Source organism: Marmota marmota, unplaced genomic scaffold (genome assembly GCF_001458135.2).
Source record: "Marmota marmota marmota unplaced genomic scaffold, marMar, whole genome shotgun sequence".
Classification (NCBI taxonomy): Eukaryota; Metazoa; Chordata; class Mammalia; order Rodentia; family Sciuridae; genus Marmota; species Marmota marmota.
The window spans coordinates 42,666,667-42,693,619 of NW_025999900.1; the positions used below are offsets into that span (position 1 = coordinate 42,666,667).

General features: G+C 46.2%; 2 protein-coding genes across 5 annotated transcripts in view; one reads left to right on the top strand and one right to left on the bottom strand.

The window, feature by feature from the left end:
- The window catches only part of LOC107149406 (guanine nucleotide-binding protein G(I)/G(S)/G(O) subunit gamma-10-like), a 55,855-nt gene that overhangs the window by 9,313 nt on the left and 19,589 nt on the right, over window positions 1-26,953 (bottom strand). The window contains exons 1-2 of one of the 3 annotated variants that reach the window (XR_007345908.1): window positions 2,804-3,098; window positions 2,090-2,147 (exon numbers count right to left, since the gene is read on the bottom strand). The exons of 1 other annotated variant lie outside the window; for it this stretch is intronic. The gene's annotated coding sequence lies outside the window, so the exon portion shown is untranslated. Of the gene's footprint in view, window positions 1-2,089; window positions 2,227-2,803; window positions 3,099-26,953 lie in introns of those variants that run through there. One more of the 3 variants, XR_007345907.1, reaches the window with a different exon arrangement.
- On the top strand, window positions 1,657-23,719 carry Batf (basic leucine zipper ATF-like transcription factor). Of its 2 annotated transcripts, none has more exons than XM_015494182.2 (3): window positions 1,657-2,062; window positions 4,535-4,639; window positions 23,178-23,719. In XM_015494182.2, exons 1-3 carry the CDS (start codon window positions 2,000-2,002, stop codon window positions 23,385-23,387), a joined length of 378 nt encoding a protein of 125 aa, XP_015349668.1. In that variant the 5' UTR covers window positions 1,657-1,999; the 3' UTR covers window positions 23,388-23,719. The 2 variants fall into 2 exon arrangements, with proteins under 2 accessions (XP_015349668.1, XP_048655008.1); XM_048799051.1 differs by lacking the exon at window positions 1,657-2,062 and adding an exon at window positions 4,027-4,159.

Genomic DNA, 26,953 nt, shown 5'->3' on the forward strand with positions numbered 1-26,953 from the left:
AAGCACACGAATCCCTGCTGATGCCCTTGCTGATGCCCCTGCTGATGCCCCTGCTAATGCCCTGCTGATGCGCTTGCCGATGCCCTTGCCTGGGATGTTCTTTCCTTCCACATTCACACCCCTCCCTTCCTTCAGGTCTCTGCTCAGATGTCACCCTTTTGCCAGGTCCTTCCTGACCACCTCACAGAAAAAGCAACCACTGACCCCTAAGATTCCCAAACTCCCTACCCTGCTGCATCCACAGCACCAGTGACCTTCTGAATGAAGTTTGTTTTGGTCAATTTATGCTTAAGACATTATCGTCTTAGGGCATAAATTCAGCCAATGGCACAAGAAGGGGTGGGGGACATTAGGGAAGAATAGAGTAACATTAGAGGGGAGCAAAGGGAGGGGAGGAGAGGGGACATGGGGATAGGAAGAATAGTAGGATGAAATAGACATTATTACCTTATGTACATATATGACTGCATGACCCATGTGATTCTACAACACGTACCATCAGAAAAATGAGAAATCATACCCTATTTATATACGACATATCATAGATATATCATATACATGATATATATGTATATAAAGTGTATAAATGCATTCTACTGTCATGTAGAGCTAATTAAAACAAATTTTAAAAATAATAAAAAAATTTAGCCCGTGGATACCCAAATACTTTAGGGACTACAACGTCAATCTTAATATTTAGCAAGGCCAGCATTTGTCTTTGAGACACACGGGGAATAAGACAAGGTCTCCCCCCACCCCTTTATTTTTAAAGCTCAGATGCTCAGGTCAGAATTGGATTGCTTACTGAAAACTCTACAAATGTGCTCATGACAAGGGTAGCAATACACTATAAGTCACGGCCACCGTGGTAGCACACTTTATAGATTGCGAGGGACATTCTAATCCAAGTTATTACTCATTCCTTGCTGTCCGTGGGAGATAGGAGTGACAGGTTTTATCATCTTCCACAAGGGACAAAGACAACACGAGGTCAAGCGAGTTGTCTGAGCTTTGAGACCACAACAGGGTGGAGCCAGAATTCAAATTATAGTGAGTCTAACTCCAGGTCCAGTGCCTCTGTCTTTCTCCATTCTGGGCTCTGAACTGGTGACCTTGACTCCAAGAGTCAGGGCCAATCCTGAGCTCCTGCAGGGGGAGGGTCCTTCAGGACCCTTCTCTAGAGAGGGCATGCGCTCCCAGCCGAGAGGTTCCAGCATGAACTGGCCATGAACGGGTTCCAGCATCCCTCCTAGAGTTCCCTTGTGGCTTTCAGATGTACCCAACCTCTTATATTGACAAGAAAGAACAGCGCCCCTGGGCCACTTTGTCCCCAGGTCACCCTGAGGCTGGCTAGACTGTGAGAAAGGCCCAGCCCAAGACAGGGTGGACAGCTGTTTTCAGTAGAAAACCAGAAAGAAATCCCAGCCCCGCCGTTTTATTTTGGTTTAAAAATCAAGTCGTGTGACAACGGAAACTCTTTCCCGGCTGCCCTGTCCTCCCTGCCATGTTGACAGCAGCCTGACTTGCTCATTCTGGCTGGGGATTTTCCCTGAGGCCTGTTTTTCTCTTTTATCTTCATCAATTGAAGAGAGCTGCTCTGCCTTGCAAACTGTCAGAAGGCTTCTGGGGTTCGGTGTATTTTTTTTTCTTTCACATAATTCTGGGTCTTTTCCCAGATATGTATTTTCTCTCCGACTACCTTCTAACTTGTTGAAGTTTCCGCCCACGTGACTTCCAGCATGAATTACCAGAAACCACAAGAGAGAGAGAGCGCGCGCAAGCCCCAAAGTGAGCGAGATGTCCCTGTGGGGAGCAGTCCCCCTGCACCCCAGAGCAAGGAGGACGCAGGGGTCAGAGGTGGCTGCAGGGCCAGTAGGGGAGGCACCTGTGGAGGGTGGAGGGCTGGTGGCCCAGGGACAGCCAGGAAGGGAGGCCAGCTGGTGACCCGAAAGCCCAGAGGCATCTGGGGCCGTGTGTGAGAGCCCGGAAGAGTTCAGCCATGCCACACAGCTCCGACAGCAGCGACTCCAGCTTCAGCCGTTCGCCTCCCCCTGGCAAGCAGGTAGGGTCCCCGCTCCCTCTCTCCTACCCTCGGATTCTCCTGGGGGGCAGGAAGCCGGGCAGTCTTTCTTGTCCTGCTCAGGGAGCTGCAGAGAGAGGAAGTGGCTTGTGGCATGAACACTCTATGAGACTGAGACATGGCATCTGTAGTGAAGCCGTGCACAGTGGCCTCTGCTCTGCCAAAGCATCTTTTCCTCTCCATTCCCCAATGGTGCCCATTGTCCCTGCCTTGCAGGTGTCCCCCATGAAGCTTTCTAAGTAGCAAAGGGGAGGATGAATGTCAAATAACTCAGAGGAAGTGGTCCACTCTTCTCTCCGGCACTGGAAAAGTGACCGGAGGAGCCTTAAGTTGCCTGCACAGCCCAAATCCTGGATGTGTCGTTTCCCTGGAAGAGTCACAAGGGCATGAGAGAAAAGGGGTCAAGGTGGGCTTTGGGAACAAGTTGATGGGAGGAGAAGGAACCTGGCGCAGGGCGATCTCTGCTGAGGTGCTGCCTCTGTCCCCACACCTGCCATCAGGGAGAGAGATGCTGGAGCTGCAGCCAGTGGCTTCTGGACAAGAGGAAGGAAATAAAGGGGAGATGGCCCTGGGAACCTGTTGGAGACATTTGCTAGTAGCTTACCTCAGCTCTGGGAAAGGAGGGAATTGAGGCAGGGGTTCCGGGAGATTTTAGAATCTAGATTGATTTCCAAGTCAAGAGTTTTCAGCTTGAATTGCCAAGACCTTGGGCTCTCTACTCACCTCACGGCTCCTGGGGGCTTCCTCTTTGCCACATCCTTAACATCCCGCCCCAGGGAAGTCCTTGTCCTTCTCCTCCAACGTATCTATCTCCATGGATTAAAATCTTCCCCACCTCTGAGGTTCAACAACTGCATTCTTTTCTTAGCATAGATATCCAAGGGGCTTTCAAAATGCCCAGCCCAAACGAAGGAAGGTAAATGTCAGACAGAGAGCATCTATCCTTAGCAGCTAACCCGAGAGAGAAGTCCCGGTGGAGACCTCTAGAGGGCAGACCATCCAAGTTCAAGATGGTATCGGAGTGGCTGGGACTGCCTGGAAGTCTGTGCTGTACTTTTCTTAGGAAGGAAATTACTCATGGCTTCCATGGTAATCTGGTCCCCGTGCCCCTTAGAGGAAAAGCACGCCCTCCTGTCTCACCCAGTGCCCTCCGACTGCAATGACCCGGGAGTGCGGCACTTGCTGGGGAGCGCAGAGTCTGGCTTGGGATCTGCGCCCTCTGGCCAGCAGGGAGGTGCGAGGGAGCCCGGCGGGAGCTGCCTGGGCTTCTCTCAGGCGTCTACGCATCGCGGAGAAAGCTGGAGCCAGCCTCTCCAGCCAAGCAGAAGACATACCTATCATAGGGTGTAATTAGAGAACACCCCGGGGTCCATATCCTCCCGCGCACCCACCCTTGACCCCCGACAGCAGGCAGCCTCCCTAATGAGTCCATTCTTTTTGGCATATTTTTTTGTACTGGGCGTTCTGATCCGGGCGTGGGAAATGTCAAACTGGCTGAGCAGAATGAAGGGAATGAAGGAAAAGAAAAGGCAGCTCTGGGCTGGGGCCCTTGGCCCCCCCGGGTGTGGCCGAAGACCTCATGGGATACATAACAGTGAGGTCACTGGTGGTGAGGAGGTCTTGGGAAGGCTTTGGACTCAGCACCGCAAGGGGCGATACTCCCAGATTACTGTGAGCTCCTGGGCCAGCTCATAGGGCCTCAGGTTCTTCCCGGGTACAACAGAAATAATGACGCCCGCTTCACAGAACTGGGAAATTAAACAAGAGCACCTCTGAAAACACTCGAGCAGAAGTTGACACATAGTAGATGCTCAACAAGGTTTGGGGATGAAAAGAAAACAGCCAAAAAGAACAGCAAGGGGGTTCTAGGAGAAATAGATGTGTGTGTGTGTGTGTGTGTGTGTGTGTATGAGGGTGAGGGTGGAGCAGCCCTGAAGAGGAGGAGAGGCGACAGACACTGCCTTCATTGGCTTCACCATTGTTGCTCAAAACAGCCCCATTGAGGCCTCGAGATCTCATGCTTCTTCCTATAGTTTTTGGCCAAATAAGACATAGACAGACCTGAGGATGTGTAACAGGGTATGGAAAAGAATGCTCCTGTGGCTGCAGGCTTTTGGAAAATAAGGGGATGGATGGGTGCATGAAGAGATGAAGACAAGGAAGGTTGGATGGATGGATAGATGGATGGAAGGATGGATGGAAGGATGAATGGAAGGATGGATGGATATAAGGATGAATGGAAGGATGGATGGATGGATGGATGGATGGATGGATGGATGGAAGGATGAATGGAAGGATGGATGGATGGATGGAAGGGTGGGTGGATGGGTGGAAGAATAGAAGGATGGATGGAAAGATGGATGGATGGATGGGCGGATACCAAGTACCACAAAAGCCTACTTTACTTCAGAAGAGAAGAGCAAACTCCTAATTCCCATTATCTCTACCTCCTAGGACTCCTCTGACGATGTAAGAAAAGTTCAGAGAAGGGAGAAAAATCGCATTGCAGCCCAGAAGAGCCGACAGAGGCAGACACAGAAAGCTGACACCCTGCACTTGGTGAGTGCCGAGAGCTTGGGCTTTGCTCTCCAAACCCATGGACCCTTGGACCACAGCTTTGATTCTGTCTGTGTGGGGATGTGTAGGTGGGGAGAGTAAGAGGAGGGTGAGGGCTTTAAGGTGGGGAGGACAAGCTCTCCTGTGATGTATTTGAAAAATTCTGTAGCAGAGACTATGCCAGAGGCTGAAAGAGAAATGAATCTTTCTCCCTGGGAAGAGTCAAGGAGTGGACACATTGGGTGTTGGAAGCCCAGAGGCTGGGTAGGATGGAAGACAGAATCACTGGCTTGGAGAGGGGATAGCCAGAGAGAGTTCCGTCCTCATAAGCCACCGAGAGCAGAAGGTGGACTGACTTGGGGAGGAATTGAGATGTTAAGTGCTTTGGGGAGCTTGTTATCCTACAGTGCTAGGACCACACAAAGTCTCATCCCTTTGGAGGGCAGCTGGGGAACCACCCAAATGTCCTTGCATTTGGGACAAGGAAGTCCACAGAATGCTACATCTTACTCCTTTATTCTAAGCATCATTAAAGTTCTATTTTGAAATTTCTATCATTAATGATATCCCCATGTGAAAGATACAAGTTCAAGTGCAAACATCTGGTCTAGTGCCCATCCTTACCTCTTGATCCAAGCCTTTCTAGAGCAGGCTGAACTCTCGACTTGGGCACAAGGGTACGGGGTGGGGCCGGGGGGCAGCTCCACTGGTGGCCCAAGGTCTTAGTAGTGCTTCTGACTCCCGGCTGTGTGCTTCATAAAGCAGAGCTTCCTCCGCATCTCCCCATCCTCCCCCTCCCCCTTTGACTCTGCCTCTACTTGGTTCTTTGTTTGACCAGCTCTTACTTCACTGGTTCCCTCCTCTTCCATCCCCTCATCCCTTCCTCTAGCAACTGGATCTTCCCGTCCTTCCAGAAACATTCCCATATCTTGAATATTCTAGTACTTTCTTTCAATGGTAAAAAGAAGTACAACTGGTACCAAAAAATGAATACGCTTGTGTTTATTTGGATGATTAGCATGGCACCTGACCAGTTAGCATGACTATTTTTACCTCATCAAGACTAAGATACTGTTTTGCCCAAGGTGCAGGCATATGCTTATAATCACAGTGACTAGGGAGGCTGAGGCAGGAGAATGGCAAGTTCAAAGCCAGCCTCAGCAACTTAGCAAGGCCCTAAGCAACTTAGTGAGACCGTGTCTCTAAATAAAACATTTTTAACAAGGGCTGAGCCTGTGGCTTAAGAGTGCCTCTGGGTTCAATCCCCAGGACAAATAATAATATATAGTTTTAAAGGGAACAAAAGATGTTTCTTCATCTTTGTCAGGAAACCAAGAATAGGCTGCACCAACCTCTCTGATTGGTTCTTTTGCTTTATTTGAAATGTAGTTGGTATATCCTCCTTTGCAAGCTAACAATTTTAAGTCCATAAATATGTGTCAAATTGGAAAAAAAAATGAATGAACAGCAAGTCTGTACTAACTGTGGTCAACAGTCTAAATGCTAAGCTGTTGGCGTCTCTGCTACTGACATGCTCCCTCTGATTTCTTTGTGGCCTAGAGTCACATGGAAACACTCCCATTTGCTATTTTAAACGTGAACATCTACGAACCATCACTTTCTCTGAGTCTACTTCTTATTAAACCAAGCAAACAAATAAATATCAACTTAAAAGGTTAAAAGCTTCTCTTTTTTTGTACAAGTTTACAATGTCCTGAGACAGGCAAACTACTATAAACTCTATATGTTTTTAATATTTTTTTTAAAAAAAGAAATGGAAAATAAATAGAGGTCAGCAGCTCGGTGGTCAGAGGACAGGGTTTGAATCCCAGCTCTGCCACTTGCTATCTATTATCTGTGTGACTGACTCTAGAGTCATTCCCAATCTCCCTTAGACTCTGATTCCTTATCTATAGAATGGGAAATGACAGTAACTGCTTCCTAGGGAAGTGCAGAAAAAGAGCTCAACACAGTGCCTGGCATACAAAAATACTCCAAAAATTTAATTACAAGATTGATAATAATAGTTAATAGTATAAGAAGTAAGATAAAAAAAATCACAACTAAGTTACACACACACACACACACACACACACAGATTTTCACAGAATCTCAGGGTTGAGAGATTTCTTTAAGGCTGAAATGTTTAGGCACACTTTTTTCTTTTTTCTTTTTTTGGTACCAGCGATTGAATCCAGGACATTTAACCACTGAGCCACATCCGCTTTAAAATTTTTTATTCAGAGACTAGTTCTCACTAAGTTGCTTAGGGCCTCATTATGTTGCTGAGGCTGGCTTTGAACTTGCTATCCTCCTGCCTCAGCCTCTTGAGTCACTGTGATTACAGGCGTGCACCATCACACCCGGCTCAGGCACTTTTGATGCCTAAGAAAAGGATCTTGAAACCTCTAGTGCTAGATAGCTCCCTCTCTTCTAACATATGGAGAGGTCCCCCCCTCATCTTGAGCTGCACCCTATCTCCCTATAAATCTAACCCCCTGGTGTCCGTCCACCCTCTCGGGTGCATACCAATGAGCAGAAACATGTGCCTCTTTGCAGCAGCAAGGTTTCCATCTCTGACTCGGCTGTCCTCTGTAAAACAAGAGTCAGAACCAAAAGATTGAGCCTAATTATACTGGTTGTGACTACCTGGGGGTAATTTCTGGAACTTGTAGGTGAATGGAGCCTCCAGTCATGGGGTCAGCATATCTACCGTCACACCCCAGCCTCAATCTCTAGAATGTTCTCATTCTCCCCACATCTGAGCTCAAACTCCTCACCCACTTCTTTCTTTTGAGCACCACAACATTCATCTTCACTTTTCTCCCAGTGAGCAGATCACAACGGAGTCTACGCAGCAAGCCTGTGGACTGCTGTCAATGCAATTTGTTTTTCTTGGCTTCAGGTGGGAGCTTTGGGCAGCAGCATGTAAATTTTCACCATCAGACAGAGAGCTTGGCCGTGGTTTGCACTGTTCATTTCCTCTTGGTCAACAGACACCCTTCTTTCCCATACCTTGTCCTCTCAATCACATTTGTAATTCAGGTAGAAGCTTCTATTCACCACCTGAGTCAGGTTTCACGGCTGGGTTTGCCCTTGACCCCTTTCCACGCTTGCTATACATGAAATCTTCTGGCACCGAATTTCTCTAGCTGAAGGACTCATCCAAAATTTTGCAGACCAGGCTTTAGAAATTATGGTATCAAATAAGGGCCATGCTTGTCTTGGGGTCTAGCCTCAAATGCTGGGGTGACATTGTTTTCCTGGTTTCAACTGTCTCATCTCTCCAGTGAGAGTAAGGGATTCTGGCTATTGGACATTTGAGTAGCTGTCCTATTCATGGCTCCCACCAACACACATCGATTCCTTTTAAAATGACAGGAGGGAAAGAACATTTAGTGATGACTGTGTTACAAAATGAACCAAGGTGACGCATAGTGGATCAAGTGATTCTTTTTGTAATTGTTACAAAAACAGAGTCTACATACAGTTTTGATTCTCTTTCAGTTTGATGTCTCACACAAGTGCCCATCATACTTAGTTCTTTTTCTCCCACGGGCAACTGTAGGGTCCCTTAGGTACAGTACAGATGTCAACTAGAAGAAGAAAGGCATGACTTGCCCAGTTAGTTCCTAAAAATCTCAGCAGCGAAATAAGTGGATCCAAGATAATCAGTTGAAAAACCATTAGAACTAATAAGAGAATACAGACAGCTTCCAAAATTAAAATAAAAAGTAATACCTTTCCTACATGCAAACCATAACAAATTAGTAAATTTAATGGAAGGAAAAATCCCAACCACCACCATTATATGAGAAAGGGGTCTGGGGTTGTGGCTCAGAGGTAGAGTGCTTGCCTAGCATGCATGAGGCACTGGGTTCGATACTCAGCACCTCGTAAAAATAAAATAAAGGTATGTGTTCACCTACGACTAAAACAATAAATGTTTGAGAAAGGAATAAATTTAACAAAAATCATGAAGGGTTTAATTAAAAAATTTAAATGATTCTAAATGACTTTTTAAAAATTCAAAAACTAAATAGAAAGATGTATATTATGTAAAGTTAATATTTTCATTAAATTAATCTATAAATTTAATGTACTCCCAATAAAAATTCAGTAGGGTCTTCTGGGAATTGGGGAAGAACTAGATGAGCTATTCTAAATCCCCAGTGAAAAAGAACCGTCTGAAAATTGCCAAGAAAATGCTAAAGAAGAAGGGGAATGAGGGATTAGCAGACTAAGCTGAAACGATTTGGAAAAGACAGAACATTGAACAGATTACAGAAACAGACCCAAAAACAAATTTAAAATTTAAGAGCCAAATATCTGTGACAATTCCTAAGACATTAGAACAAATTCAAGACAACCAGGATGACATTTCATTCCCCTGAGGGAGGGCAGAATTCTTCCATAGAGTTGGGACAACTGACTCATCACTTGGGAAAAAGGGGAAAAAATGGACCCTCCATTCCTTATATAACACACAGAGACAGATTAAATCAAAAAAGAAAGAAACTTGGGGGAAAAAAAAACATGCATGTTAAAAAATTGATCTTAGCCTGAAGAAGTCTTTTTCAAATAAAATAAAAATCCTGAGACTACAAAGGAAAAAAATTGATATATATAAACTTTATGCATTAAAAAGTGAAAAAACTTCTATATAGTTCAAAATACTATATGCTAACTCAAAGGCAAATGATAAACTGGGGGGAAAATATCTGTAACATTTATGACCAAAAAAATGTATGTTTACTTAATACATGAAAGCTCTTATGAATAGGAAAATGATTAACAACCCCAAAGAAAAATGAGCAATGATTATGAATAGGTGACTTCCAGAGAGAGATAAATGGCAAATAAATACGTGCAAATATGCTAGACTTCACTTATATAGGGAAATGCCAATTAAAGCAAAAGTGAGATTTCTCTGCCAGATTGGCAAAAAAATAAAATGCTGCTAAATCATGATGTTGCCAAGGCAATGGAAAGGCAGAACCATCACATGCTGCCGGTAGGAGTACAGTTGGTGCACCCCCAGTGGAGGGCAGCTTGACCATGCCCCTTCCAATTATGAGCACTCATGTCCTGTGGGTCAGCATCAAGGAGTCTACGCACAAACATGTCCACAGATTATCCACCGCTGTGCATTTAAAGATAATCATTGCTGCATTGTTTCTTAGAGAAAAGACTGGAAGCAAGCTAAATATTCATCAGTAAAGGAGTGCTTAAGTAAATTAGAGTTTGTCCATTCAGTGGAATACTGAGGAGCTATTAATAAGTTTCACCTGAATGTGCTGATCTGAAAAGATTATCAAGTTTCTATACTCTTAAAGGAAAAAAGTGTAAATATGGCCTGGTTTTTCCACTCTGTGTTTTTAGCAACAAGAAAAACTCTTTGTACATAATTGTACAAACAGAAATTTTCAAATAGATTACCCAAAAAATTGTTGGTTTTTTTGTTCTGAAAAGTGGGAATAAACGTCTAAGAGAGAGATACTTTCCTTTTTAAATCTTTTTTATTTAATCAGTTGCTTTTATTTTTATAATATAGGTACTGAAATTCTTGACATTGATCAATGCTAAATATGCATTGAATGCTTTCTTTTCTACTTATGATACCACCCATCAAACAGCTCTCTACTGTGACATTTTAACCCTTGAACTTCCTACATCAAGATCTCAGTCCTTCAAGAGAACCCAATGTTGTTTGGGATTTGAGTGAGTGACCCTAAGGTCCACAGTACTAGATGAGCCACCATCAGGGAAGGCAAACCAGTTTCCGTTGTGTAGCCATCCCAGTTGACTGTAGTGGCTCCTGGGAGCCTCGCAGCATGGAGGATTTTGAATGACTGTTGAGTCAGTGGGAAAGAGAATTGAGATTAATGAAGAAGTATTGTTGCCAGGTGCAGTGGCACACACCTGTAACCTCCCCTCTCCAGAGGCTGATGCAGGAGGATCTCAAGTTCAAGGCCAGCCCGGGCTAAGTTGCCAGACCATATCTCAAAGTAAAAATGAAAAGGGCTGGGATGTAGCTCAGTGGTAGAGTGCTTGCCTAGCAGGCGCAGGCCCTGGGATGAATCCTCTGTGGGTGGAAAAAAAAAAGAGAAGCAGCCTGGTTCGTGAAGAGACTAAAGGTAGAGGAGATGGAGACCATGGGCAAATTTAGCTCAGAGATGTGCTACTGGAAGTCAGATCTGGCCTTGAGGGTGGAACTGGAAGCAAGTTAGAGTAACAGGGCCAAATTTGGGAGCTGAGGACCCAGGTACATCCTTTAGATGGGGCTGGTGCCTGAAGGAATCTCACACTTGTTTAGGAAAAGAGAGGTTTACAAGTTCCTGGATACATTGTAATATCATATACAACAGAAAAATATTGAGTGTACATTAGGCAACAACAAATCTTTGAGCTAATGTTGTGAGAAATGCAATATTTACAATTAGAGGGATATTGAGTAATGAAGGAACTCAGTAAAGATGTTACCCATGGGCCTCCTGTAGAATGGCACTGTTGTTCTTGGCTTTCTGGGGAGCCCTGGGAGAGAAGGCAGCTTGTGGTCCTGTTTTACTCCTAGAGCTCTTTTTCTCTCTGGGAGACCATGCCTAATCTTTACTGGCATAGAGAAGTTATAGGTCCATGAAATACCAAAGGAATATTCTGGATAGATCTACCCTTAAAACATTCAATGTAAAATCAGTGAAGCATCCATGAAAAAGAGACACCTCTCTTGGGCCACCATTGCTATCAATTTCTTTTTTAAAACACAATAATTGAGCATGATTGGGTATCAAGCACTGTGTGTTGAGTGCTCGGCTGGCAGTATCTCATTCGACCTGCACCAAAGCCTTATTTAATAATTTTTTACATTAGGTTAGGCAGCTTATCCAAGGCTACCTAGCTGCATCTTCAGAACCCATCTTCCCCACCCCTACTGCCTCTTTCTCCAGTCTTTCATGAGGATGTGTTCATCTTCCTCGACTCTATACTTCTTGGAATCTCTACCTGAATTTATTTTTCTGTTTTTTATTTTTTATTTTTTAGAACAATGTCCTCCAAAATTCACACTTTTCCCCATCTGTTAATAATAGGCCTGGCCAAGAAAGTAAAGATATCCCTATATCAATTAAAACCGTTCTTTGAGAAGGTTGTATAGCAATGAACATTAACATCTTACATGAGAATAACCTTTGAAATACTATTTCCACTTACAAGAGATTGAAGAAAAATTATATATAAGGATACTCAGTTTACCAGTATTTGTGAATAGTAAACACTTTTTTTTTTTATACCAGGGATTGAACCCAGGGGTATTCAAATACTGAGCCACATCTCTAGCCCTATTTGTATTTTATTTAGAGACAGGGTCTCACTGAGTTGCTTAGTACCTCACTGTTGCTGAGGCTGGCTTTGAACTCACAATCCTCCTGCCTCAGCCTCCCAAACGACTGGGATTAAGGGGTGTGCCACCATGCCCGGAATGAATAGTAAACATTTTAATAAAGTGTTTGATAATGCTATAAAATTGGGCAGCTGGATAACAATAATGGATTAGCATATTATAATACACTTATACAGAATTTTATGCTGGTATCTAAAATTATCATGAAGATCTGTATGTACCAATTTAAAAGATGTCAGTGGGGTAGCATTGAGTTAAAAAAAAAGAAGTAAATTACAAAGAACATGTAGAGTATAATCCTGTTCATGTGAGTTAAATCTGTGGTTTGGGGAACAGTTGCACATATAAAGAGATGTCTGGAAGGATATTCTCCAAGATGCTAATAGTAGTTGTTTCTGAGAGGCTGAGTTTCAGTAGCCTTCCTTGAGTACTTTTCTGCATTTTTAAAATTATAATGAATGCGTGCCATTTAAAAAAAATCAGAAGCAGTCTAAAATAGTCTAAAATTTTGACTGTTTTATTTGGGGAAAAAGACATGCCAAGGCAATTCACCACTGACTGCTTATCCCCCGGAGGACAGATCTGGGGGCGAAGTGTAGGGTGTTTGGGGAAGGACTGATCTGGAGACCATAAAGAAGTCAGTCTTAAAAGGATCACGGGGCCCAGGTCACAAAATGACAGCTGCTATTCAGGAGACATCTCCCCGGGCACCGCCAGCAGTAGCCAGGCTTCCTTTCTTCTCTTGAGAAGAGTGAGAGTCTCCCCAAAGAGCCCAGGCTGCTCAAAGGGAAGCCCAAGACCCACAAGAAGAGGGTGGGATGTCAGTACAAGGGCTCACCATGGGCCCACATGGAGGCCTATTAAAGGGAATGGTAATGGTTATGGTCATACTGCTTGTTCCTAAAATGATAGAATTCAAAGAAAACTCAGAGATCTTTCAGGCCAACCTGTCGTGTGGCCAACGAAGAAACTTTCTCAAGGACACCCAGGAACTCAAACCTCTGGCCTCCCCATCGTTCTACTTTTGTTTTGTGCTACTTTGCTGGACAGAGCTTTGCTAGGTGGGTGATGTTGATGCCACAGGTCCTTTTGCAAAGGATACGCTGAGAACTAGGCCATCAACCAGATGCGCAGACAGCCTGGGCTCTCAGCATCTCCAGAACACTCAAACAGCGAGAGACCAGAAGGAGAGCTCAAGGTCAAGGGGCGCTGAAGCCTGCAGGTTTCTTTATTCAAAAAAGGTTTTAAAGTAGTCACCCAAAATTAAAAGGACAATGAGATTTGGGGGAGATTTGATATTTGCATCAAATTAAATAAATACTTAATATTTATACTGAGAAAAAAAATCTTTTAAAGAAAAACATCAAGACTCCCATCAGTAAGTGGGCAGAGGCTATGAACTGAAATCTTACACAACATTTTTCCTACCAAAATGAAAATAACCTGATTTTGTATTCTGATTACGAAAACGATACACAATAAGGCAAGGTTTCTCAACCTTGGCTATTGACATTTTGAGTCCAGTAATTCTTTGTTGTGTGCGTGTGGTTATCCTGTGCATTGCAAAATGTAAAATCTACAATCTGTCCAATAGATGCCAATAGCACTCCCTCCCCCTGTTCTGACAACCCAAAATACTCACAATATGTGTCAAATGTCCCCTGGAGGGAAAATCACTTGTGGTTGAGAATGCTACATTGAGACAGATGCAGAGAAAGTCGCTCTTCCTCCTTAGTTATTGATTACTGTAACATTAAAGTGAAATTAAGAAACCTTCATAAAGCTGGTAGGCAAAAAGAAATGATTTAAATTTAGAGCACTAAGCCACTGCTCTGTGCAGATACTGTCAGTTCCAGACACTCTTGACACGAGATTGTTGTGAAGTTGTTGTGAAATGGATAACACGTATTGATTTCTGGTGACAGGAGGATTGATTTGTCTGTCCCTTGCTCTGATAATCTATCACCTAGGAATATGTTCCTAGAAAATAATTGAACAAAGACAAAATCCAAAACGCATCCAGGTGTTCATTCCAGCATTGTTTATGCCACTGAGATGGTGATCGAAACCAAAAGGTCCGACATTAGAAGACCATTTTAAGTAAACTGTGGATCATCAATTTCATGATATCACCATTAAAAATAATATTTATAGGTACTTACCGTGTGGGAGTGCCAAAGTGACAACAGAAAGCAAAACGCTGATTGTATATGTACTATGGTTGAGATTTTGTAAAAATAAGTAGGCATGCTAATTTAAAAGGACAAGATGACAGTATGTACAAATGAAAGCAGGTACGTTAGGGGACCAGGACCATGGGTGTTTCCAATTTTTAAAATTTATTTTTTATTGGTAAATCATTATTTTATATAATCATGGGGTTCATTTTGCCATTTTTATAAATGTACATAATATGATTTGGTTAGTTGGTGTTTTTAATTCTTAAATATATTTTAATGTAGTCATACTGTGCATTTTTTAAAAATATTCTTTATTAGTTATTGATGGATCTTTTAAATTTTTATTTATTTGCTTATTCCTGGTGCTGAGAATCAAACCCAGTGCCTCACACAAGCTAGGCGAGTGCTCTACCACTGAGCCACAACCCCAGCTCCCACATACTGTGCATTTTTATGTTAAAAAAAGAAGGAGGAAGAGGAGGAGGAGGAGGAGGAGGAGGAGGAAATGGCCAAATAGAGAGTCCAGGGAACTCTGGAGGAAACTGACTAAGAGAACAGAAAAGATATCATTAAGCTAGAATTTCGGGGTCAGGTTTTGGTGGGAGACCTTATAATTTATCCTCCAAATAGGAACTCTTTTGAGAGTGAAAAAGGGCACTAGGAAATATTATACCAGGGCAGCAAGTGTGAGCTGGGACAGTCCCAGGAAATATCTAGATACCCTAGACTTCGGGGAACCAAGGAAGGCAACCCAGAGCTCTTATGGAAATTCAAAGGAAATGATCAAGTTCAAATCCAAGCTGAGGGCCCAAATCCCTAGGGCCAATAGGCAATGTCCTGCAACTGAGGACCCTGTAACTTAGAGATTTTCTGGGTCCTTGGTTGGTGCAAGAACAGGCCTTCTTGTTCACTAAGAGGGTGGCAGTGGCAGAACGTTGTTCATGAAGAGCCCTATTCCCAGCCCAGGAGCTCACGTCTGTCTGCAGAATTGATTCATCCACTCAGCAAGTATTTCCTGTCTCCTCCTTGCAGGTATGGTCAGTTCTAGGCACTGAGAATATAGTAGCAGCGACCAGACAGGCTGGGACCCTGATTTCATGTACCTTACATTCAACCTCAAGTCTAGAAAACGGAAAAATAAATGAACACATTAAGCACACCACGTGAAAAACGGTTCAAAGAAAATGAAATAGTGCAAGGTTGAAAGTGGTTAAGGGACAGGATGCAATAGTGATGAGGGAAGGCTGTTCCGAGGCCCTAAAATTGGAAATCAAATGCAAATAAAAGAGCAAGGTCAGCCAGGCATGGGGGCGCACACCTGTAATCCCAGACACACTGGAGGCTGAGGCAGGAGGATCACAAATTTGAGACCAGCCTCAGCAACTTAGCAAGACCCTGTCTCAAAATAAAAGGCTGGGGATGTGACTCAGGGATAAAGTGCCCCAGGTTCAATCCCCAGTACCAAAAAAGAAAAGAGGTGGAGGGATCTGGGGAAAGGGAGTTTTCAGCAGAACCTTGCAGCCAAGCCCAGGGGGAGGCATCAGAAAGACGCCTGGTGGAGCAGAGATAGTGGGAATGAAGTCGTATGGAGGCAGTTGAGCTAGTGGAAGCAAGGACTGGATTGGGGTGGGGGTCCACAAAGTTGATTCTAACCCTGGCTTGGAGATTTCTCTCAGCCTAAATTCTGATTACAAAATGGGAAGCAATGGCACCTCATTGGGATAAGTAAGAGCAAATTTAAAAACAAAGCAAGGCTATATTTTCTCTTCTGCATTCGAAAGAAAAGTAAGTCTAAAGATGTGAGGCAGGAGATGGGCCTTAGGTTGGAGAGCCCAGCCTTTTCTTATTCATCATTCCATATGTTCTCATGCGTGAACATGCTGCCCTTCTTTCTGATTGTTTATAAGAACTTCAGGAACGCCAGCTGTTTCACTGTCGTGGCTTCTCACCACAGTGCTTGAGTCTGTCTGGTTGGGATGGGGAAGGTCAAGTTCAAGCTGGGGAAATGATGTCAGAGTTCTGTGAGTGGAGTTCCTTTGTAACCATCCCAAGTCATAAAGCAAAAGCAATTAACGTACTTGAATATTGGGTCAGATATTCCCTTGTGGATATCATAAGTCTAATTAGTATACTTTCTCATAGGTACTTCTTAGGTTTGGGTAAATGATCACAGGTTCCAAGTTGGCAGTCAAATGAACATGATTTTAGTGTACATTTACTATGAGCCAGGCACCGTCCTTGTCACAGAGGACAAAACAGTGAAGACAACAGCAGTAGCTCCTGCCCTCACAGAACTCAAGGGGAACTAATATGATAAAACTATAATTATTGAGATTTGACCAGGTTCCCTACCTCTTGCCTGTCCATCATAAGAATGAACTGCTGGACTATTAGAAATTGTATTTACCAAATACAGTAGTGATAGAATAACAAAGTGTCTAAATGGGCATTTTCTTTTAGGAAAAAAATGTTTAACTTAGAAGTGTTCTCTCAACTATTTAAAATTCTTTGTATTTATATTTTATACTTTTATATAATAAAATGTATTTGATAAAATAAAAATATAAAATATAAAATCAGCCTGGTGGAACATGCCTGTAATACCAACAACCTGGGAGGCTGAGGCAGGACGATCACAAGTTCAAGGCCAGCCTCGGCAACTTAGCAAGACACTGTTTTAAAAACAAACAAACAAACAAAAAAGGGCAGGGGAGCTGTGGATGTGGCTCAATGGTTAAGCACCCCTTGGTCCAATCCCGTGTGTGTGTATGTGTGTGTGTGTGTGTGTGTGTGAAAAGAGTGTGTGTTTGTGTGCATGCGTGCACAGTGCATTTTGTTTATAAAATAAAAATATATAAATACATACAATAAAGTTAAACACTGTCATTATTATATTATCTTTAAGAGGTCTCTGCTAAGAACATGATTCTCAAATTGGCTGAACAAGAGGTTCCTCTGGGAAGCGTTTTTAAAATCTGGCTTCCTGTGACCCAGCCCAGAACAATGAAATTGGAACCTGGGGACGGTGAAGTCCAGAAGACTGTTTGGTGCCCTCCAGGTGACTGCAGCATGCAGCCTGAATCAGGAGCAGGCCCGTGGGGCAACTCTGTTGGCATTTACCCAGATACTCTGAGCCAGAGGCCTGATGGCACAAACCAAACCAACACATCAAACCTTTGCTCTAATGGCAATTCCTAGTCATTCTGTGGTTTTCTAGAACTGGGCTCTCTGGTGACAACCTCCCTAACTGGAGGTACCAGTCGGGATTGCATTTGGTCCCAGTAATAGACAGCCCTGGAGTGGAAGTTTGGTTTTCTCGCATAACAAGAGGCTCAGAAGTCCCCAGAGCAGGCTAGAACAGGGGCGCACCCAGCGCCTCACTCTGCACAGTCATCTTGGCTCCTGGCTTTCATCCCCGAGGTGCACTGTGGCCGCTGAACTTCCAGGCACCCATCTGTGTTGAAGGAGGGTGACCTCGTGTCCTTGCAAGGCTTGGCCTTTTCATGGGGAAGGGAAGCTTTGCTCCCTGCCCCCTCGCCCCACCCTGTACTTCTGATTCCGTCTCTTTGGTCAGAATTCTGTTACATGGCCACCTTCACTGCAAAGGAAGCTGGGTATTTGAGTGACTCTTTTTCTGGTGTCTCTAGAGGAAAGTAAGGGAGAGGGAGTTCAGGAGGGGTGCTGAGCTGGCCAACCAGCGTTTTAGGTCAATGAAACCATAGTCTACAAGCCAAGGAATAGGGTGACAGCCTCCTAACCCTGTGACTCTATACAGGCCCCTGAGGGTGGCCCTTCTGGCTTAAACATCTGTTAGTGACAAAGGCACTTAGAGGAATGAAGATTTCTCCAAAATAGGTACATAGGTCATTCAGTGAGAAGACCTGTGGTTTGGCAATTCCTCTTCTCTCCTCTCAGGGCGAGAGGCAAGGGTTGGGGCTAATATCCCCAGGAATGGCAGGAGATAAAGTCACAGATCCCCCAACTGCTTGGAAAGTGTCATATCTTTCCATCTGAAGCCTTCTCCAAGAATGGCGGGCCCCACCTCTGTGTGCATTTGATGTGTAGGGGCTGGTGGCACCTGATGAGATCCAACACACACCTGGCTGGGAAGGACCAACTTCAAATACCACTCTCTAATTTAAGTGTGGGTGTGAGCTGAAAGGTCACCCTACCAATAGATGACAGCACCTTCTGTCGAGGAGGAAACACACAGGGACTATTTTGGCCCTTCTGGAAATTGTGATGAGAAGGTACAAGGAGAAGGTCAAGGCACTAATCTAGAGCTGGCAGGGAGGACCAAGCCCACCCACAAGGCCTGGGGAGTCCCCGCTAGAGCTTTGGGCCAGAGCCCAGCTTGGAAATGCCAGCCTGTCCCTAGTCTTCGTCCCAACTTGGTTGCCTGAGTATAAGGGAAGTGCCTGGGGATTCCCCATCATTTGAAAGCTCTTTAAGTGACCCCCCTCATCAGCCCCTCCAATAGGGGATTTCCCAGAATGTTCCCATGGCCCAAGGAAGCCTCCTCCTTAGCTGGTTGTGGTTCATGACAGAAGTGTCATTGGGTGACAGGTAACGCCACAGGCGAAGCTGAATCGTAAACATTGGCACGAGTTTGAAGAGAGAAGATGGATTCAGTAAGTTCGTGGGACTGTGGGTTTCAACATTAGCTGCCTGTCACATCCTCTGGGGAGCCTTTACCAAGCCCATGTCCAGGCTGCACCCCAGAACTATGAAATCTGAATAGGCATCGTACGCCCATTGCTAACGCCCAGGGGATCCCAGGGTATGGTGAAGGTTGAGGTTCATTGATTTGATCCAGTCTTCCTGTTTTAAATTGAGGCAACTGGGAATCAACAGGGAAAGTGAATCACTCAGGGTCACCAAACCAGGACCAGGATCTCGGATCCCCATCCCCGGTAACCACCAATGGAGTCCACCATGGACCCTCACTCTGTCTGGAGGAAGGTGTGGTTTCTAGATAGCTCTCTTCCAGAGAAGCTGGCCAGGTGAGCCACCTTGGGGTCCTCATGCAAGTGTTTCAGAGTCACCAATACCAAGATCCGGCTTTCTCTTGGGAGACCACAGGGTGCTGAGGACTCTCAGTAGTCTCTGGAGACTTTTGCCCACCATTCTCTGAAGTCCCACAAAGGAAGCCTTCGGGTGTGGTAGGAGCACAGGCCAACCACGCCCCCTTGGCCCTCCCTGGACCGGGGTCCTTGGATCCACTACTTGACTGTCTAGCAGAAGCCCCACTTTCCCTCCCTCTTCCCGCTCTCTGAGCTCTGGGTTCGCAGCCCACGCGGGCAACTTAAGGGACTGGGCGTCCACCGTCTGTTTTCCTGCCTCTTTAGTCATGCGAGTCCTTTCCAGGGCAAAACTGTCCCCAGGGGTGTCAGAGTGGACTGAAGAGACAGCAGGCAGCAACGTGGAGGGACGGGGGCCTCAGATCAGCCACTTCCTCCCGCAAGGGAAGTGCAGCCTGAGCTCTGTGTAAGAGTCTGGCTGCTGCACGGCCCCAGGGGGCTGGCAGGGCGGGTTCCTCTGGGGCCCTAGCAGGGCTTCCCAAGGCAAAGACAAGTGTCTTGTCACGGGTGGTTGTTTTCTGGTCAGGGGTCGCGGGCAGTGGTTATGCCGCTTTCTAGCCCTCTGGGATGCGCAGGGCTGGGGTGGGCAGAGGAGAAATCTAGAGAGAGCGCTGGGCCCTGCCTGGGAGGGAGGAAGGGCCTGCTGTCACTTCCCGAAAGCCGGGCCTGCCTCTAGGTGGCGAGGTCAGAGCCGGCCCACCCGCCCCTCCCTCCTGCCTTGGGGTTTGCCCAGGCTCTTCAGAGCACCAAACTTACAGTAAATGTTGTCACCAGTGGAAACTCTCAGAGGGGGCGAGGAAAAGGGCTCGAGCAAGGGGCCAGGGCTCCCGGCCCCCAGTTCCCGTCTTACCGACACCCCCCCCACTCAGCTACTGCTTCATCTTACCTTTCCGGAAAGGGGGGATGACCTCCTCTGGGATGTGCCAGGAAACAAGCAGTGGTGCAGGGAACAGGTTGACCTATCCCAGCTTCTGGTGTCCCCCAGCTCCATTCTAGAGAGGGGGGGTTTCCTTGCACTGACCTAGGCACACTTTCTAGCTAAGAGCCTCCTTCAGGAAATGTCAGGCTCAGGCTGAAAGTGTTTGCATTTGTCCTTCAAAACAGATGAAAGGGCTGGGGTTGTGGCTCAGCGGTGGAGCACTTGCCCAGCTCGCACAAGGCCCTGGGTTCAATCCCCAGCACCCCGACAAAACCCCAAAACGAAAACAGACAAAAACTTGGATGATGGGCAAGCCCGCATGTGTATGCTCTTCTGCGGCTTAAAAAAGAACCCATGGGGGATGTGGGGCCAGATGATGGGCAGCGTAACCGACGCATTCCATCTAGCTCTCTCATGCTCTCGATGGGTTATTTAGGGCAAACTTTAAAAGTCAAGTTATTTTACATTTGATCACCGCCCACCAAATTTCTGAGCCAACTTCTTCATGCCAGCAATTGATGTTGTTAGCCAGTCAATCAACAAACACTAGAGTCCATATGATGTGCCAAGTACTTAAATGGGCACTTTGAATAAGTGCTTGGATACGTAAAACAAAAAATTTTGGGGGAGGGGGCCGGGGATTGAACTCAGGGGCACTTGACCACTGAGCCACATTTCTAGCCCTATTTTGTATTTTACTTAGAGACGGGGTCTCACTGAGTTGCTTAGCGCCTAGCTTTTGCTGAAGCTGGCTTGGAACTTGCAATCCTCCTGTTTCAGCCTCCTAAACCACTGTGATGACAGGCGTGTGCCACCACGCCCAGCCACTTAAAACAATTTTTAAAAATATTTTTTAGTTGTAGTTGGACAAAATACCTTTATTTTATTTATTTATTTTTATGTGGTACTGAGGATTGAACCCAGGGCCTCACACATGCTAAGCGAGCACTCTACCGCTGAGCCACAACCCCAGCTTAAAACAAATTTAATATCACATTTAATGAGGGTTTTCAAACTTGCCTGGTCATTAGAATGAACTGGGATACTTGTTGAAAACTCAGATTTCTAGACCCCTGCCCTCCAAATCTCAAACTCACTAACACCCCAGTCTCTAGATTTCAGGAAGGATTGTAACTATGGCTTTTTTTTTTAATTGAGCCCTCAAATTAATTGTGATATGGCAAGTTTTGGAAATACTGACCTAAACCAACTAGAACTAGAAAAGTAAAACCTGGTCACCAAATACCAGGTTGTTTTTTTCAACTGAAATGTAATTTATTGGTATCTCCAGAGCCACACCCCCTTTCTTGGGGGTCTTAATTAGCAGAGTGGACCTGCAGGATTCAGTCACAGAAGGTGAACCTCAAAATCACTTTGGAAATGCATTCTCAGGCTTTCTGAAGGTGGGATTGTTTCTCAGTGATTGTTAATTAGTAGAGTTCAATTGTTGGCTTAATAATAATGTATTCAGGAATCAGCGCTCCTTAACCTGGGCTTTCCTGGTTAGCATATATCAGATGATTTCCCTGAGCAACTGGGAAAAGATTTTTCTGGACAAAGGACTTTGTTTCTACACAGGCTTCGGACACACTGAGTGGACAGGTCTTTTCCTCATTGCCCTTGTACAAAGTTTCACCCTCTGTGGTTTTAGTTTCCCACGGTCAACTGTGGTCTGAAAATATTAAGTGGAAAATTCCAAAAATAAGCGATTCAGACATTTTAACTAACTTTCATTCAAGTATGTCGTTATGATGGTTCTATTTTATTATTAATTATTACTAATCTCTTATTGGGACTAATTTATAAATAAAACATATCATGTGTGCATATGTATAGAAAAAAGCATAGAATATGTTGGGTGCTATGTAGAGTACTAGTAGGTGCTGAACACAGTACATGTCGGGTTTTAGGAGCATCTTGGAACATATCCCCTCAGGGTAAGAGGAGACTAGTGTACTGAAAACCCTTTGGTGGGTAGATAGGAGTGGAATGAGACATGATAGGTGTCTTGGACCCTTTAATATTTACAGAGACCCTCATGTTATAGAATCTGAGCAGAGTAGACAGTCAGCCATGGAGTGTATTCATAAGACTGAATGGAAATGCTAGGAACGTTTGGGGAACATATTGCGTAAGGGGACGGAAAGAAGTGAATTGGTACAAGATGTTCTCACAAGCTGCTCTGCGTTTCCTCAGGATCCGGGCTGCCACACAATTCCCCTCGGCACATACTTGCCACTCTCAACCCACAGACGCTCAGGAGACCCTGTGTGCAGGCGCTGAGCTCAGGTGCAGCTTGGGTCTCCAGCACAACGGGGTTGAGAGGTGGTGAGGCCTTCAAGAGGGAATTAGGTCGTTAAGAGGGATCAACTCTTTTCCTACTTTCAGGGGATTGGACCGGTTTCCAAGTGTGGACTGTTATAAAGAAAGACTAGCATTCCCCTCTCTCGCCTACACGTGTCCCTTTGCCATTACCCACTTGCCCGTCCACTTTTCCTCTTTGCACAGAGCAGCATGGGGCTCGCACCAAAAGCCATGTGGGTGCTGGCATCATGTCCTCAAGTTTCCAGAACAGTGAGCTAAAAAAAAAAAAAAAATCCTTTGTTCTTTATACATTACTCATCCTCAGGTATTTGATTATAGCAATAGAAAATGGGCTAAGGTTTCATTTTGTGAAATTGCTGTTTTTAAGAAGTCAAAACAGACAAGTATCAGCAATGTCAAGTGGGTCAATCCAGTATCTATGCATATACACGTACACACGTACATACTAATACGGGTGCACGCACAAACACAAACGTACATGCACATGTGCACACTCTCACGTATGCACAAGAGCCCTCTGATGCCCTTCTCTGTGGCTGTGCTAGTGAGAAACGAATCTGGCCTCCCCCACCCTCCCCAGCCTGCCAGCCCTGCCTTCCCTGACCCTGATCACTAACGCTGGTCCTTCTCCTCACAGGAGAGTGAGGACCTGGAGAAGCAGAACGCAGCTCTGCGCAAGGAGATCAAGCAGCTCACGGAGGAGATGAAGTATTTCACGTCGGTGCTGAGCAGCCATGAGCCCCTGTGCTCGGTGCTGGCCACCAGCACACCTTCGCCCCCCGAGGTGGTCTACAGCGCCCATGCCTTCCACCAGCCTCACGTCAGCTCCCCGCGCTTCCAGCCCTGAGCTTGCAGACCAGGGGAGAGCAGAGCCCCCCACCCCTGATGTCCTGCAGGCCTCAGGAGGGACACACAGACTGTGGCCAGACTGCCCTTGTCCCTCAGAGCCGACTCTCCACCTGGAGACCCAGTGACAGAGGCCCAGGCGGGGACTGGACGCAAGGACTGTAGTGGACAGAGGGGTGTAAGGCCTCCCAGCAGGTGGCAGCCACCCGGTGTGTGCTGGACCTCCAAGTGGGTGGAGGCCCGAGGCAGTGACGAAAAGGAGGCCTGAGTCCCAGGCATGGAGGGAGGCGGGCAGGGGAGGGTGAGTTTTCTAAATAAACGTTTTTAAAGAAACCCGTTGGACAAGGCAGTTGTCCCTCTATTACCCTGTCCCTCAAAACTCTACCTGCTGTGGGGTTGGGGTCCTCTCTTTGTTCTTGGTCTCAAGTACTCCGAGAGCTCCAAAGACTCTGCGAATGCCTCTTCTTTTCTGTCTGGTCAGTCTGCCCGGGAGGAGGGGGACCTCTCAACGCATCTCCACCCTCTCCCCACATCTGCTCTCCACGCCCTCCCGAATCCCCAACCTTCCCAACGCACCTGGCCTCATTCTCTAGACTGTGAGCAGGAGAAGACTCTGCGCCAGATGCCGCCGGATGATGGAGGCCAGGGGGACACACTGTCTCCCTCACAGCACTCCCCGGCCAGCCGGCCCCGTCCATGCGGCCCACTCCTGGGGGTGCCGTGTGCCAGGCCCAGAGCCAGGTATCTGAGTAACCCGGAAAGCAGCTCCTAGGCTCAAGCTGGCCGGTCACCCTTGTTCACAGGAACCCCCTCCACCTCCCTCAGAAAGTGCCGACAAAGAGTCTGTGAAATGCCCGTCTCCTCGAGGCCCAGAGGCTGCACCTGCGCACTTTGAGGGGCTCAGGGAACAGGATTGTCTTTATTTTGGGCAGAATCTGAAGCCAAGGTGCTCCTCTTCCCCTGCTCAGAGACCCCCAGGCTGAGCGCCTGCAGGCCCGCCTACCACACACACGCCCACAATAGTGCCCAGGAGAGACCCAGGGGGGCCTGCCCGCATATACGGCCTCTGCTGACCAGCTGGGGACCAAGCCACAGGGGTCGTTTTGCCAGGCTTCCCGTTCTGCCTCAGTAGCCACTCCCCATCTCATCCATTGGCCCTTTGGAAGGACAGTCACTGCAGGCTCCTTCCCTGGTGGCAGCCATGCTAGGGGGATGGGGAAGAAGGAGCTGGCCCCTTTCCCTGGTCAGAGCCTCCTCAGCCTGCTGGCTGGTTTGAGGTCAGGTTTCAACTCCAGACTGCTCTACCCGGTGTCTCCCGTCACCTCTGGATGATGCCAGTGTTGGGCTGTTGGATTAAACCCTGTAGACCATGGCCTGAACAAAAAGAGATGCTCCCAGCATGTGGTCACCTGGCCTCCTTGTGGCCCAGCCAAGGGAGGAGCCTGACCGGGAGGCCTCTGGAAGCAGACTGCAGTCACTGGGGCTCTCACCGACAAGGCTACTGCCCATGAATGTCCAGGATGTGGGGAGTGGGCAGAGACCCTTAATTCAGAGACTGGGAGACGGTTCCAAAGACCTTCCCTAAATACTCGCTTTCTTTCCTGTGGAGAATCTGGAATCATTTTTTTAAAATTTATTTATATTTTACACAAATGGAGCACAACTTTTCATTTTCCTGGTTGTACATGATGTAGAGTCACACCATTCGTCCAATAATACCCATGCATAGGGGTAATAACGTCCATCTCATTCCACCATCTTCCCCACCCCCCCCTCCCTGCCCCTCGGTCCCCCTTGCTCATTCCAAAATTCCTCCATTCTTTCCTTGCCCCTTCTCCTTATGGATCAGCATCCACTTATCAGAGAAATCATTCGACCTTTGGTTTTTTAGGATTGGCTTACTTTGCTTAGCATGATATTCTCCAACTCTATCCATTTACCAGTAAATGCCATGATTTCATTCTTCTTTAATGCTGAGTAATATTCCATCATGTATATATACCACAGTTTATTTATCCATTCATCTATTGAAGGGCATCTAGGTTGCTTCCACAGTTTAGCTATTGTGAATTGAGCTGCTATAAACATTGAGGTGACTGTATCACAGTAGTATGCTGATTTTAAGTCCTTTGGGTATAGCCCTAGGAGTGGGATAGCTAGATCAGAGAGTGGTTCTATTCCAAGTTTTCTAAGGATTCTCCATACTGTGGTTCCACAGTGGTTGCACCATTTGCCAGTCCCACCAGCAATGAATCAGCGTATCTTTCCCCCACACCCTCACCAGCACTTATTGTTGAATCTGGAATCTTAACCTTTGGTCTCCCAACAAAATAGCACACGGGGTTCCTCTCCCAGTGCAGAGAGACTCAGTGTGGACTGGGGTGTGCGGAGAGGAGGTTCTCTCGCATCCCATTCCTTTGGGACCTGGTTTTTTGGTGTTAACGCTCTGTCTAGCTCTTTCCCACCTCCTCTGTTTAAGGGGCAGAGCAAAGTAGCCCATCACTCCAGATGTTACGTGCACTGCACAGAGTTTATTTTTCTTTGGAACTCTGAGCCCAGCTGCCTTGACAGCTAGCCCTGCCAGGACCTGGCTTTTCAAGGGCAAGCTTCCTTCCAGTCAGAGAATGTTCTTCCCACCCCTGCTGTCCTGTGTGATTTTCCCCCAGAAACCCCCGCCAAAGGCACATGACCTGTGTCGGGCATCTTCTGAATGACACCAGGAACAGCTAGAGATGCAGAGCTCACGTGCACCGTTCCCATCACCCGGCAAGGGCTCCTCTTCCCCTTTCATTCTCCACTTTCTAATGACCCCAGAAAGTTCCACTTCTCCTTTCTGATCAGCCTGGTAGAGACGGCAGACGGCTGAGGCTAGGGCAAGTGCCAATGCTGACCTCATCTCGACACGGGGAAATTGGAGCTGCAGCCATTGAGTAGAGACTTGAACTTCCAGAGCTTTGACCTGGGCTGTTCTGTCATCCCAGCCTCCTCCTGGCGGGCCAGGTGACCCACATGCAAATGCCCTAAGGCAGACACGGTAGATGCATGGAACTCGCTGGACATAGGACAATAGGGAATGCTGGAGAGTGTGGCGACCTGAGGATGGAGTGTAGAGTTCACTCCATGGGGCCATGTGGGAATTCAGGCACAGCGGTTGCTGTTTCTTCCAATTTGTCACAAAAATCTAAATCAGAATTTCTACATGAAATATCCAAATTATTATTATATTATTATTATTATTATTATTATTTGCTGGGGATGGAGCCCAAGGTCTCACACATGCTAGGCAGGCACTGTACCCCTGAACTACAACACCCCATCCGGAAATCTCCCAATTTTAAAAATACTCTGCAAACCAACAAAATATGTGGGTGGGTCAAGCCTGCCCTTTGCAGGACCCAGGGCAAGAGTACAAATAGAGGCCACGTATCCTATCTAAATATTTAAATGTCATAAACCAAGTTTACCAAATCCTCAATAAAATACATTCTCTTGGTCAAAGATAACTTCATCTGAACCTGAAAGGCCAGCTTTGAATTGAGAACTCTTGGGTGCTGCGTTTTCTATTGA

Excerpts from the sequence above, each read along its gene's own strand:
- Batf (XM_015494182.2), top strand. The coding sequence starts at position 2,000 with ATGCCACACAGCTCCGACAGCAGCGACTCCAGCTTCAGCCGTTCGCCT. Across the intron at positions 2,063-4,534 it reads CGCCTCCCCCTGGCAAGCAG|GACTCCTCTGACGATGTAAG; the intron begins GTAGGGTCCCCG and ends TCTACCTCCTAG. Across the intron at positions 4,640-23,177 it reads AAGCTGACACCCTGCACTTG|GAGAGTGAGGACCTGGAGAA; the intron begins GTGAGTGCCGAG and ends TTCTCCTCACAG.